This window comes from Anomaloglossus baeobatrachus, chromosome 3 (genome assembly GCF_048569485.1).
Source record: "Anomaloglossus baeobatrachus isolate aAnoBae1 chromosome 3, aAnoBae1.hap1, whole genome shotgun sequence".
In the NCBI taxonomy this organism is placed as follows: domain Eukaryota; kingdom Metazoa; phylum Chordata; class Amphibia; order Anura; family Aromobatidae; genus Anomaloglossus; species Anomaloglossus baeobatrachus.
This window is the reverse complement of record NC_134355.1, coordinates 458,547,169-458,562,274: the sequence shown is the minus strand read 5'-3', so window position 1 is coordinate 458,562,274 and position 15,106 is coordinate 458,547,169. Positions and strand designations below refer to the sequence as shown.

The window sequence follows — 15,106 nt, the reverse complement described above, 5'->3', positions numbered from 1 at the left end:
ATGTGCAGTGAGCAGGGAGCCGGCTTCTGCGGAAGCTGGTAACCAATGTAAATATCGGGTAACCAAGAAGCCCTTTCCTTGGTTACTCGATATTTACCTTAGTTACCAGCGTCCGCCGCTCTCAGCTGTCAGTGCCGGCTCCCTGCTCCCTGCACACGTAGCTGGAGTACACATCGGGTAATTAACCCGATGTGTACTGTGGCTAGGAGTGCAGGGAACAGGGAGTGTGAGAGCGGCAGACACTGGTAACGAAGGTAAATATCGCGTAACCAAGGGAAGGGCTTCTTGGTTACCCGATGTTTACCTTCGTTACCAGCGTCCGCAGAAGCCGGCTCCCTGCACACGTAGCAGAGTACACATCGGGTACTTAACCCGATGTGTACTGTGGCTAGGTGTGCAGGGAGCCAGCGCTAAGCGGTGTGCGCTGGTAACCAAGGTAAATATCGGGTTGGTTACCCGATATTTACCTTAGTTACCAAGCGCAGCATGCTTCCACGTGTAGCGACGCTCTAGCGATCCCTGCCAGGTCAGGTTGCTGGTGGGATCGCTGGAGCGTCGCTTAGTGTGACATCTCACCAGCGACCTCCTAGCAACTTACCAGCGATCCCTATCAGGTTGTATCGTTGTTGGGATCGCTGGTAATTTGTTTAGTGTGACTGGGCCTTTAGATTACGTTGCAAAAACAACCTGACCGTCTCTTTAAAAATGATACATCACCAAACCACATCAGTATATAAATACTCAGTTTCTGTTCCCAAAAAATCAATGTGAACACATGCTAATTTTAACTGAGTTTAAGAGAGCAGAAACTTAATAAATCCCCCTCATAAAATACTAAAGACTTAGAGATTGGAGTCTTTTCCGTCCCTTTTGTCTCCACGTAGGAAAGATGCCAAGATGAGGTTTCATGCCCAGAGCTGGTCTCTGCAGATTTCTCTCTTCTGTGCCTTCAGCAGCACTTCCCAGCACGATTCCCTTAAAAATAAAAGTATTGTTATACTGCCCCATAAAAATCTCACATGCTGCACCCTCAAATAAATTGCCCCTTACTGTATTTCCTGTGCAAAATATCGGTTTCAATAATATTCCCCCACACTTCCCATCTCCATAATATTGTCCCCCCAACACTGCCCCTTTCCTCAATATCTAACTCCACACAGTCCCTCTCCATGTCATCCACCCCAAACTGCCCCTCTCTATATTTCCCCCACACTGTGATACTGCATAATAGTTCTTCCCTCCACAAAGCCCCTCTCCATACTGTGCCTCCACACTGAGCCATTCCATACCACCCCCCACAGACTCCCCCACTCCAAAATATTTCCTCAAACTGCCCCTCGCTATAATTGTGCCCCAATTCACAGTATCTCCCCATAATGTGCACACCTTGCCATATATTTTATTTGCAGCTTCTCCATGGAGATCTTATCGGGGCTGACATATCGGCTGCCTCTGTGACGGCGGCAGCAGCATGACGACGTCAACAGTGTGATGACCTCATCACGCGCTGTTACACGTTGGTGCAGGGGTTTACAGTCTGTCTTCTGCTCTGCGCCAGTCGCTGGACTCAGTTTTTGAAATTTTTTTGCTTCGAAGACACGCAAATACATTTGAACATTGGAAGAAATGAGTAGCATCTGACAGAAAGGTCTGCAGGCAGCAGCAAACCCTTTGGTAGGCCTGGTGTAGTCAAACTGACACCTTCACTAGGTTATACGTGTAGCATAATGGTAGTATGGAACTAAATATTTTGTTTTCCTCTAAAATTAAAAAACATTTTCTTGATTTTTCCACTAATAGTCTTCTTTTGCTGGGAGTAAACTCCAAGATGTAGGCCAGAGTAAAAAGGAAAGTAATGAGATTTAGCTTAAAGAGCAGGTGGGAACATACCAAGCGTAGCTGAAATAAGTGTATCTAGGTGCTCCTATCAAACAAGAGTGGTGCACCTTGAGTGTTTCCAAGTTAATAGTAGTGTAGGAGTCTGTATGTTCTCTGGAATGTCTATGGAAATCATTTAACCAAACTGATATGTATGTTTAGTCTCCTTTCATGTAGGTCTCAAGGAGCTAATCCACAAACTGATTCCAACATGCTCATTAGGGTCATAAGGCCATAGGCTACTGAAAAATTAGATGCTGGTTATCGACTGCAGACCTCAGTACAGATTCCATGCATTCTACAGTGGAATTTTATGCTATGTTTAGAAAGGCTAGGAGAAAAATTTACAATGTCCCTGGTACTAACATTTATTTGTGTAGCAAACATCTGCTATAGTATCTATCAATATATCTGCACATTAATGTAGTCTTTTGACTAAATTTCTGTTCACTTGTCAAGTTTTGATAACTGTATTGTTTAATGTAGTGGTCCACTAGTGAGGAACAACAGGAGGTGGTTTTCAAAGAAAGTGATCATTTCTGCACAATGCGTTCTACATCTGCAGCAATATTTAGCTAAGCAACATAATCGACTCATCTGTAGGTCTAATATTACAGTGGATTTAAAAGGGAATCGGTCAGCAGTTTTTTTTTTTTACAATAATCTGAAGACAGCATGCTTGCTGTAGGGGTTAAAACACAGATTTTAGTGATGCCTCTCTTATCAAGGTACTTGCTGATATTCACCTGCAATGTTTGTTTTAGCTTCAGGAGATTATCATTGCCAGACTAGGTTTGCTAGTCTGGCACACACCTTGCTGTGATTAGCAGCTCAGTCTGCAGACATTTTACATAGAGCCTCATGTGGGCAGGGGCAGCTTTCTCTGCTCTGCTGCATGGTTAAATCTAACACCTCTGATTGTGTCAGAACCGCTACACCCCGTAAATTAAGTGATACCATCGTTGTATGACAGATTCCATTTAAAAGAGACAAAAAGAAACAAGGGACCGTGGAGAGATACTTTTAATTTTAACATTTACTTCAATTGCAGATGGGGAAGAAGGCACAAACTAGGTCTGGTTAGTGAGGCCCATGCATTATCTGTCTGTAGGATGAGAGCCCAGTATAAATAGCTTGATAGGCCCTGGTGTAATAGATCCCATTAACTTATAAGGGGTCCAAAAGTATTTAATTTAAAAAAACAAAAAAAAAAACCCACAATGGAGAAGTTTTGAAACTGTTTTCTAGAGAACTCAGAATATCAACTATACGACTCAGTTAAGCTTTGTGAGTGCAAACCATCTGATAACTTGTTCATTCACATTAAATAACCCTAAAAAACCCCAAAACATTTACATATAAAAATGTTGCACATAAAAAAAAAGATTTAAAAACTTGTTAAAGTTTTGCTGCACCTGCTCTGACCATAACACTCATCAATGTGGGATCAGAAATGAGGAAACGCTTTAGATAATTAATCAACCTTTATCGTCCTGTGATCTTTTTTAACATGTAATGAAAAGCAGCTCTTATTTTCCTATTACGTTCTCATGCACCTGTTGTATTATAAAATGCATATTCCTAATTGTCACCATGTCAATTGATTTTCTAGATATGTACATGACCAATAATATTTTGCACATGTTAAATTCTTTCAACCATGCAAGGGAGAGAAGGTTTGAGGATTAAATGAATATTAACCTCTCAGAATGAAATGAGAAATGTTGTTCACCATAGAAACAACAAGAATTTAAATGGTCTTTGATGTGCGATTAAGGGTTTTATATAGAAATTCCAGCCATGTTTTCTGGGCAAACAAAGTAGTTGAGTACCTGGTAAAAAAACAAAACAAAAAAACAACAAATTATTCAATGCAAAGCAGGTGCATTACAGGAATGTGTTGCACCCCAGGGCTATGGGGTACTCGGTCCCGGGCCTGGTTTCACTGGGAAGTGTCACGGGTGTAATGGCCGGTGCCCGGTTCCGTGACCCTGGGGGTAGAGGTGGGTGCTCGCTTTTAAAAGGGGGTAGTTACAGGGATTATAATAACGTTTTTGTCGTGACGCCGTTTGCGGGTTGCGGCTATATGGATGGAGCCGCAGCTGCACAGTCGCTCACTGCTGGGGCTGATATTAATGGCAGCCTGGATATTGTGGCCCTCCGCAAGTAGGGCCAGGCACCAGGGGATAGATGATGGTGGTTGTAGTTGCCGGAGCGCGGGACGGCGTCGCCGGTAAATAATGGAAACTAGGAAAGAGCTCCGGTTCAGGTGTTTTACTCACTGGTTAGGAGATTGCCCGAGAGCGTACCGGTTCAATGCTGGTAAGTCTCTGGTTATCCGGTGCAAGATCCAGGTGGTTACCGGTGTCCGTGTAAATGTCCTGTTTGTCCAGCAATCAGCTGAAGGAACCTAAGCTGAGCTCCAGCTCACAAGCCCCAGGCTTCACAACGGAAAGAAAAGCTGCGTGTCGTTCCACCAGCACTGGTGCTCTCCTGCTTGCCATTCGGGTCTCATGGGACGTCCCTCCAGAAAACTCTATGTCATGGCTACCTCCTCTTATACCTCATGCGGTACCCACCCCCCCAGTGGTTGTCCTGGTGACTGGGAAGTCCAATACTACTGGATGGCTAACTCTCCCTGTCCACCCCAGTCCACCCCCCCCCTGTGGGGAAGGCACCTAACTGCACGTCAAATGTGTCTGGTGTGAGCACCGGCAAACCATCTGTCACTTACCCCAGATAGATAATGATCCTTAAATCAGTTGCAGTAACCTGTGGCGACCAAAGCCTCAGGGGCACCACATACGCATTTATAAGAGCATAGTAAAAACATGGAATTTATTAAAATTGATTACTTATTTTTTTTTAACAAAAAATGTGACTGATCTGAGGTCTTATTCAGGTCAGTGAGCCGTAGAACCATGTGCGGGTGCCTGAGTGTCGGACTCCACAAATCTGATGCACGTTTATTCAAAAAACACATTAGAAATTAAAATATTTAATCTTCTAGATTAATAGTGAGGGGATAGTTAGAATAAAGACACATACACAGTAACAAAAACAAGACATAACATGCTGTCAAAAAGTTGTTTGTTTTTCTTTAATTGCTTTCTGACAATTTACAATAGCATTTAATAAATATCTGGGGTTTCTTCGAATACATCATGCTGTATACATCTGTCATGTTTTGCGCAAAACAAAATTTCTTACAATATATATTTCTTCCAGGAAAAAAACAAACTGTGAAACACAAGAAACTTTGCACTCTGAAGAGATGCCATTTCATTGGGGTGTTAGAACATTTAGTGACTGAAAAATTGTCAAATGGCATCTTAAGAAGGGTCCAATGAGCATAATATCACAATATTTATGATGGAAACACAAAGCCCTAAAAATAAAATCTTTGTGACACTGTTCGTTAAGCTGCTACCAAATATATTTGCCAAGTGACTTTGTGCTTTATTGACAAAGGATTTTTTTGTATTTTCTAATTGTAATTTATTTTGTATCAGATCAATTTAAAAAAAAACCAAAACAGCAGGGTTTCATACATTTATCTAGGATGAGTTATGGTACGTTTTCACGATCAGGATAAGTAGTGTTTTAGATGCAGCGTATTATCGCTGTGTCCAAAACGCTGCGTTCTACACTACAATCACAGTGGATTATAGTAATCCCATGCCCACTGTGCTTCTTTTTAATGCTGCGTAAACTGACCTGCGGTGCGGGTTTCCTATCCACAGTATGTCAATTTCTCGTGTGAAGATGCTTTAAGTCTCCTGGACGTAAGAACATAGCTAAAACACGCTGCATCCAGAACGCCACATTAACCTTATGGCGGGCATGTACCTTTATATGCGAGAAATTAATGGATTTGTTGACAAGGACGTGCCCATTTCTGGCACCACTGATACCCAATCACACAGCGTACAAATGAGTTTAGCTAGAGAATTGGGTAGGGCTGTCTATTAGAACTTTGCACCCAGGTCAAAGTGCTGTCTAAAGGCTACTTTACACGCTGCGATATCGGTCCTGATATCGCTAGCGTGGGTACCCGCCCCCATCTGTTGTGCGACACGGGCAAATCACTGCCCGTGCCGCACAACATCGCGCAGACGCGTCACACATACTTACCTGCCCGGCGACGTCGCTGTGACCAGCGAACCGCCTCCTTTCTAAGGGGGCGGTCCGTGCGGCGTCACAGCGACGTCACTGAGCGGCCGCCCAATAGAAGCGGAGGGGCGGAGATGAGTGGCTGGAACATCCCGCCCACCTCCTTCCTTCCTCATAGCGGCCGGGAGGCAGGTAAGGAGAGGTTCCTCGTTCCTGCGGCGTCACACATAGCGATGTGTGCTGCCGCAGGAGCGACGAACTACATCGTTACTGCTGCAGTAACGATAATCGAGAATGGACCCCCATGTCACCGATGAGCGATTTTGCACGTTTTTGCAATGATGCAAAATCGCTCATCGGTGTGTCACGCAGCAACATCGCTAATGCGGCCGGATGTGCGTCACAAATTCCGTGACCCCAACGACTCCACATTAGCTATGACGCAGCGCGTAAAGCCCCCTTAAGAAGCACCATTTTATGGATTAAAGCACTCCTATAAAAAAAAATCTGCTTAAACTACACAGCGATTGGAAAAACAGCTTGGTTCAGTCTTCTCTCAATATGATGTGATGCTCACAAGCAATCTCTGGTTTGAGTTGAGCTACTGAGATGTGCCAAACAACCTGTTTTCTTTTCAAGACCTTACCTGACTGCAGCCTCACAAGGTTAGTCAGATAAGCTGGTCTTTAAAGGCAGGTTGATAATATTTAGGTCATCAGATTAACGCCAAATTAGCATTGTGGGATAGCATTCATACTGACCAGTTTAGACAGCGCAACTGCACTTATATTTGCACAGAACGATCGCTGATGCGATTGTTCTGTACACTTGACGAATAACGATTTTTAAGAAGCTTAAAAATGATCTCATGCAACGAATGAGTGCTTGATTGTTTGTCGATTGATTGGCAGACTGTTTAGATTGACCAACTGGGGGGTACGTACGTTTTCATAATCAGGATTAACAGCGTTTTGAACGCAGTGTGTTTTTGCCGAGTCTTAAACTCTGCATTGTACAGTAGAAGCACAGTGGATGGATTTATTGAAACCCCATGCCCACTGTCCTTTTAGAAGTTCAGTAAACTGACCTGCCGTGTGGCTTTCCGAGCCACAGAATGTCAATTTATTTTTGAGGAGACGCGAGTGTTCTGAGAAAGAGAACACAGCGAAAATACGCTTTTTCAGTAAAAGTCTTCCGAAAAGAAAACATGCTGTGTCCAGAACATCCCCCATCCAGATCGTGGGGGGACGTACCCCAATCGGAAAGGGGCGCACCAAGGAATACTAGTTCCCAATTTGTCAGTGTAAATGCAACCTAAGGTAGACAAGGAAAAATAGCATGTTGCAATCAATCTGCTGTATTAATGAGATTTTTGGGAAAAAATATATTTATGTGAATAAAGTCTATTTCTTACAATAAAGAGGGAAATGACCATGACTGCATTGGTTTATACAAACGTTTTTCATAAACTGTGGAAACACTATAGTGAAATAAATAGACAAGGCTGTGGTATTACGAGCTCAACTTGTACTTAAAGAATATTGAGGCTGCGCTCACTTCTGCATGACATCAAAATCACTGACAGAGGACAGGTGCACGACACCGGCTTTTACTTATGTGACACAGAGGATATTCGCAGAAGGGACATCAGCGGCCCTGCTCACCTCATGATGGGAAAGTGAGCAGAAATGGAATAGCCCTTTAAAGCTAGTAACCCAGCATTAAAGAACATCATCTCTACAGTCCCATTAAAAAATAGCAGTAGATTTTAAAGACATTTTAAATGTCATTTTTTTATTTGATTTTTTTAAAAAAGTGTTGGAATTTAAATTACTATAAAAAGGTCATCCATGCGGTGTCAAATGAAGCTGTGAAATATTAAGAAGAAATAAGGTGCAGAAACAAAAAAGTGCTCAACGACAAAGCAATTGTTCAAAATAGTTCTGGCTTAATAAGGCGCCTGCACTACCGCAGACACCACAAGTCTTTCCCATGTACCTTAGGACCCAAAATATGTACACAATGGGGAGGGAAGGAAAGAAAGGCAGGAAGGAAAAACGAAAGGCAGGAAGGAAAAACGAAAGGCAGGAAGGAAAAACGAAAGGCAGGAAGGAAAAACGAAAAGCAGGAAGGAAAAACGAAAAGCAGGAAGGAAAAACGAAAGGCAGGAAGGAAAAACGAAAGGCAGGAAGGAAAAACGAAAGGCAGGAAGGAAAAACGAAAGGCAGGAAGGAAAGGTTATTTTAGCTTTATTTTAATGGCATGTGCAATTCATCTAATAATGCAACAGTAATGAGACTGAAGCTGTCAGTATCGCATGGCCAATAACAGTCCAACAGGTTACAAGAGGGTATATTTTACCCTTGATGACCTCTTTGGCCATTTGAAGTTATGTGACATGATTAAATCATAAATTCCATATATGCCCTTCTACCTATCACACCTAAACCAAAAATGATCGATTTGCTGCTTTTTAATTCGTTATTAAACTTATTGTTGCTAGTTGACATGACGTAAATGCCATATAGAAAAAAAACAAAACATATCCACTTTCGGCACATTTTTCCCTAAACACATTTAATATGTTCTGGCTATACACAAGTGCAGAGAGTACAACCAGTACCCAATAAGTTAAACTGGACATTCAATCTTAAGCATTGGTGATATCTTCAATTCATTCTTGGTATAAGATTACTTTTGCTGCTGAGTGTGTTTCATAATAATACAAAAAGTTACCATTAAACATGCAGTCTGCGTCACAGAAGGGAAAGAATGGAAATGGTGCTAAAGATGTATATACAAATGATAAAATGGTGAGTTAGGCCCCAGATTTCTTTCTTGAGTAAAAATGCAATCGAGGTACAGCACAAACACAGAACAGCAGCAAAAAATAGACAGATCTCACTGGAGACTTCTAGAAACACGTGACATGTCTTCAATTAGCCAGTCATTAAAGGAAACCTAAGACATGGGCGTCCATCCTCACCCTAGAGCAATGACTAATACAATAGACATTACTTCACAAACTTTCTTTATACCGGCAATTCATGAATAACAATATCTAAGTTTCTCTTCTGCAAATTCATTACCTAAAAGGGAGACAATTAAACACATGATAAAGCATATACAATATAATACAAAATATATATTTTGTAACACAAAGTGAAAATAGTAACAGTACCTATTTAAACTATTTTTCTTGGTGAAGGGCTTCAATAAAAGCTTCAAGTTTTTCCTGGATTTCTCGTACTTTCTCTGTAGAGATAAAAAAACAAAACAAAACAAAAAACAAACATTAAAAGGAATTCCCAAATATCCTAGTATATATGGTATCCAGCATAGAAAAGTTATCTCATTCATAATGGAGGTCTCAGAGGACAGGGACGATTAGAACCGTTTTCAGACAAAGACATTTCATCGCACTTAATGCAAAGTATTGGATAGTTCTGTACAAGAAAGACTTTTTGAAGTGGATTTTTCAATGCATTTAAGGTCCTTGGGGCTTAAACAAGTGTAAAGCACAAGGGTTACGTTACCCTAAAATCACGTATCTGAACAGCACCTGCTCTCTACATTACCGAAGGGCCGACGACCAACAATTACTAATCGTTGACTTCTCTTTTAACATAATATCCTTATTCTCCACAGCAGCAGTGAACTTCATACCAGGCAATCTAAACATAGGATACCCTTAAAGGGAACCTGTCACCAGGTTTTTCCCCTATAAGCTGTGGCCACCACTATTGAGCTCTTATATACAGCATTCTAGAATACTGTAGAACATAAAAAAGACCTTAATTATACTCACCTGTGGTCAGGTCCGATAGGCGTCACTACCCTCGGTGATGCGCCTCGTCCATCTTGTGCGATCGCTGCCCTTCTTCCGCACTCCACATGGATAACACGTCCTACGTCATCCACACAGAGGCTGCCATTGCGCTCCTGCACACTTTGATCTTCCCTGGTGAGGGCAGATAATAGTGATGTAGTGCACATGCGGGGGCGGTCTGTGACTTTTCCTTGCGCCTGCATGTTACAGTACTTTGCTCTGTCCTCAGCAGGGCAGATCAAAGTGCGTAATGGCAGCCTCTGTGTGAATGATGTAGGACGCGTCATGCACATGGTGCTGGGAAGGAGGACAGGGACTGCACAAGATGGAGTTAGGGTCAGACCAAGAGAAGCGATGCCCATTGGACCCGACCGCCCCTAGTTGAGCATTATAAAAGGTGTTTTTTACATTCTACAGAGCGGCCTAGCATTCTAGAAAGCTGTATATTATATAAGAGCTCACTGGTGGTGGCTGCTGTTTATATGGGACAAATCTGGTGACAGGTTGAGACTCAAATGGTATAAATAACCCAATATAAGAACTTTTCTATTCAAAGAAAAAAGAACCCCAAGAATTACTAGTAATAGAAATCACCGCGGTACAACCAAGTGTGTTTTATTAGAAGTACAGGTATAACATGAAAATATTACAACTGAAATAAACAAGGATTATAGCTAAAAACCCATCAGATTAATTAGAAATATAAAATGTTTAAGTACACTTGTCTAATAGATTTTCCAGCTTCTCTTAGGGAAAATATAAATAGGCTCTTGGATTATCTCTTACAAGTCAAACATGGCATTTCACAGTTAAAAATTTCATGAATAGAATTAAAGGGATTGTCCACTACTATACATTTACCACCATAGCATATTGCAGCCTCTCCAGCGGGTGTCACAGTGGTCATAAGACTTCTGCTCTGAAGGAACAGAGAAGGCTGCAGTGGAGGAGCGGTCAATGACTGGCTGTAATGGTCATGTCATGCTAGGAAACACGGCGGTGACATCAGATGAGCGCTGCTGGTCTGGGAGGTATGTATTTATTTTTTTAATGTTAAGATGCTGTACAGTACTGAACAACCCCTTTAAATTGTTTTTTTTTTGTATCAAAATATTGATGATTTATCCGATCAATGGGTTAGGGTCTGTGTGCTTCCCAACATTGCTTTATTATCATATTTGCTTCCTGTAAAAGTAAGAATAGTAACCAGGACATCTTATCTATCTTTGAATGTTTTGGGTAGAACGACGGCACTATTACAAGTGTCATACCGTCATACAATGACTAGGTAAGAGGATAGTAGTAGTGGGGGCATCAGTTTCCTGGTGGCAGTCTAGAGATTATTAGTATAACATAGGAATAACTACATCACACAATAGTCGTTTCACGCACTGAATCAACGGATGTTCACACGTACATTAGACAGGCATTGCGTGAAGTATTGTGATTAAACAAGAAAAATACTATACAACTTTCTACATTAACGGCAAAAATGAACGTTAATTACCTATTGCCTAACAGGCCTGTAACTTAACACACGAATAAAAATAAGCAGCCAAGGTCCTTACAAAACTATTTATTACTACTGTTATTTAGACAGGCCAAACAGAACAGATAAAAGTATAAAATAGAGGATGTAAATGAAGGAACAATGACAACGCAGACTATTGAGCAAATGTCCTACATGGAAATAAACTCCAGGTCTTATTGCTAAAAAGGGATGGATACCACCCACAAAACAGCAAACAGCAGCTGGCTGGTACAGGACGCTTCCTGCGCTTGTCTTCTACTGGCGGCATGATGAATAGGAAGAGTTCAGAAGCCCACGCATGAAACAGAGCTGGGAGGGTGTGAGCCAGCGCCACCCCACCTTAGTCATCCCGTAGAGAAGCTCTAGAAGGGAATGCTGGAAATAGTGACAGGTAATGAACTGTGGCACTGAGCTCATCTGTAGAGCCCCGAGGAGCCACTCTGCCTCCAAAATATAGACCGAAACAGGGCGGATAAAAATGGCTGAATCAAAGTGGAGAATTGGCAGACCTCTAATTTATCTCCCATAATGCAGCAGAACAGCTAATTTCCAGCATCAAATTTATGAGCGTTACCTTGGGTCAAGATGACTCTTCCACAATTGCAAATGATCAGAACAAAATCCATTCAGATACACAATAAAATGTTAGTCTCCGAAGCCTACAGAACTAGGATTGGAGCTCTCTGGAGTAATTCAGATGTAGCTGGTATGCCTGGCTGTCTATGTCGACACCGCCACTGATGGAAATGACAGCTGCTTTTCAAGAGGCCGTCCATTTACACGTGATCTATCCCCGCCAGATTCTACAACCAATCTACATATCACAAATAAGGTCACATCCATGGTTCAACTTTAGTGCAACATCATCACAGCATGAATGCATACAAAAACATTATGCTCAGGTTTTTACTATGGAATAGAAGCATAATGTAGAGATAGAGAGCATGATTACAGCCATGTATCACTTACTAAACTACATAGTTTAGATTTAATAGTATACCGATTTTGTCTGATGTAGGTGTAACAGTGGTAAGACAACAGGGCTGTATATAACCCTGTCAAAACCCCTGACTGACAGCTTCCTGTGTACAGTGTGAATTGTGAGCAAGCTGCTAATCAGCGTTGGAGGTGGGGTTACACAGATTAGCCGGACTGCTCTGCACATGAGATGTAGTTAAGCAGTGATAATCTCCAGGTGATAAACTCATTGTATTGAAAATAGAGCACACAGCCTAGTAAAGGTACCGTCACACTAAGCAACTTACCAGCGATCCCAACAACGATAGGGATCGCTGGTAAGTTGCTAGGAGGTTGCTGGTGAGCTGTCACACTGCGACGCTCCAGCGATCCCACCAGCAACCTGACCTGGCAGGGATCGCTGGAGCGTGGCTACACGAGTTGCTGGTGAGCTCACCAGCAACCAGTGACCAGCCCCCAGCGCCGCGTGGAAGATGCTGCGCTTGGTAACTAAGGTAAATATCGGTAACCAACCCGATATTTACCTTGGTTACCACCGCACGCAGCTACACGTGCAGAGAGCAGGGAGCAGCGCACACTGAGCGCTGGCTCCCTGCTCTCCTAGTTACAGCACACATCGGGTTAATTACCCGATGTGTGCTGCAGCTACATGTGCACAGAGCAGGGAGCAGCGCACAATGCTTAGCGCTGGCTCCCTGCTCTCCTAGTTACAGCACACATCAGGTTAATTACCCGATGTATGCTGCAGCTAAATGTGCAGAGAGCAGGGAGCAGCGCACACTGAGCGCTGGCTCCTTGCTCTCCTACTTACAGCACACATGGGGTTAATTACCTGATGTGTGCTGCAGCTACATGTGCACAGAGCAGGGAGCAGCGCACAATGCTTAGCGCTGGCTCCCTGCTCTCCTACTTACAGCACACATCAGGTTAATTAACCCGATGTGTCCTGCAGCTAGCTACATGTGCACAGAGCAGGAGCCGGCAGCACAGGCAGTGAGAGCGGGGGAGGCTGGTATCGAAGGTAAATATCGGGTAACCAAGGACAGGGCTTCTTGGTTACCCGATGTTTACATTGGTTACCAGCCTCCGCAGATGCCGGCTCCTGCTGCCTGCACATTTAGTTGTTGCTGTCTCGCTGTCACACACAGCGATCTGTGCTTCACAGCAGGACAGCAACAACTAAAAAATGGCCCAGGACATTCAGCAACAACCAACGACCTCACAGCAGGGGCCAGGTTGTTGCTGGATGTCACACACAGCAACATCGCTAGCAACCTCACAAAAGTTGTTCGTTAGCAGCGATGTTGCTAGCGATGTTGCTTAGTGTGACGGGGCCTTAAAGGTCCAGTCACACTAAACAACTTACCAGCGATCCCAACAACGATAGGGATCGCTGGTAAGTTGCTAGGAGGTTGCTGGTGAGATGTCACACTGCGACGCTCCAGCGATCCCACCAGCAACCTGACCTGGCAGGGATCGCTGGAGCGTCGCTACACGAGTTGCTGGTGAGTTCACCAGCAACCAGTGACCAGCCCCCAGCGCCGCGTGGAAGATGCTGCGCTTGGTAACTAAGGTAAATATCGGGTAACCAACCCGATATTTACCTTGGTTACCAGTGCACGCAGCTACACGTGCAGAGAGCAGGGAGCAGCGCACACTGAGCGCTGGCTCCCTGCTTTCCTAGTTACAGCACACATCGGGTTAATTACCCGATGTGTATTGCAGCTAAATGTGCACAGAGCAGGGAGCAGCGCACAATGCTTAGCGCTGGCTCCCTGCTCTCCTAGCTACAGCACACATCGGGTTAATTAACCCGATGTGTCCTGCAGCTACATGTGCACAGAGCAGGAGCCGGCACTGACAGTGAGAGCGGCGGAGGCTGGTATCAAAGGTAAATATCGGGTAACCAAGGACAGGGCTTCTTGGTTACCCGATGTTTACTGTGGTTACCAGCCTCCGCAGAAGCCGGCTCCTGCTGCCTGCACATTTAGTTGTTGCTGTCTCGCTGTCACACACAGCGATCTGTGCTTCACAGCGGGACAGCAACAACTAAAAAATGGCCCAGGACATTCAGCAACAACCAACGACCTCACAGCAGGGGCCAGGTTGTTGCTGGATGTCACACACAGCAACATCGCTAGCAACGTCACAAAAGTTGTTCGTTAGCAGCGATGTTGCTAGCGATGTTGCTTAGTGTGACGGGGCCTTAAGTGACACACATCTGTGAAATCAGGCTTTCAGCTCCTACATCATGTTGCTCTAAGAATAAATAGCAAAAACAAGCTTACAGATTCCCTTTAAACATCTTTATTTCTTAGTACTTTGCTTTTCCCTGCTTTTTATCCATTTTTCTACTGCTGGAAAACCCTTTCACAGAACCTACAGTTAACATAGGGCAAAGTAATATTTAAGAAAAAAAACTGAGACCAAGTATGCAAATGGAAGTCACTATTCCTATGAAAAGCTATATACATAGACCACCCATATAAAATGAAATGTTGTTATCCAGAGCCCTACAGTGCTGTGTCTGCACCAAATTCACAAAATAATTGTTAAAAACTTGGAAAGCAGAAAAAAGAAACCACCCAGGCTGCCTTCAGTGAGAGAGCATCAATTATCACCTGGAAGGAAAGATTTATAATAGGGAGGGCATCTACTGTTCTCTAAGTAAAGTGTAACAGATGGGGAGTGAATGGACTGTCAGCGGGTCAAGAAAACACAGCGGAGCGGTCCCTTGTTTGAAGCATGCAGGCTTGAAGCACAGGCAAAGGGGTCAA

At 43.4% G+C, this 15,106-nt stretch overlaps 1 protein-coding gene across 12 annotated transcripts in view; it reads right to left on the bottom strand.

Annotated features, from left to right (window-relative positions):
• Nucleotides 1-4,958: 4,958 nt before the first annotated feature.
• OPA1 (OPA1 mitochondrial dynamin like GTPase) overlaps nucleotides 4,959-15,106 on the bottom strand; it is a 296,183-nt gene continuing 286,035 nt past the window's right edge. For all 12 annotated transcript variants that reach the window (XM_075340498.1, XM_075340503.1, XM_075340499.1 and 9 more), the window contains 2 exons: nucleotides 9,173-9,246; nucleotides 4,959-9,080 (listed from right to left, as the gene is read on the bottom strand). In XM_075340498.1, the coding sequence (XP_075196613.1) occupies nucleotides 9,182-9,246 (65 nt within the window). In that variant the 3' untranslated portion in view covers nucleotides 4,959-9,080; nucleotides 9,173-9,181. The remainder of the gene's footprint in view (nucleotides 9,081-9,172; nucleotides 9,247-15,106) is intronic.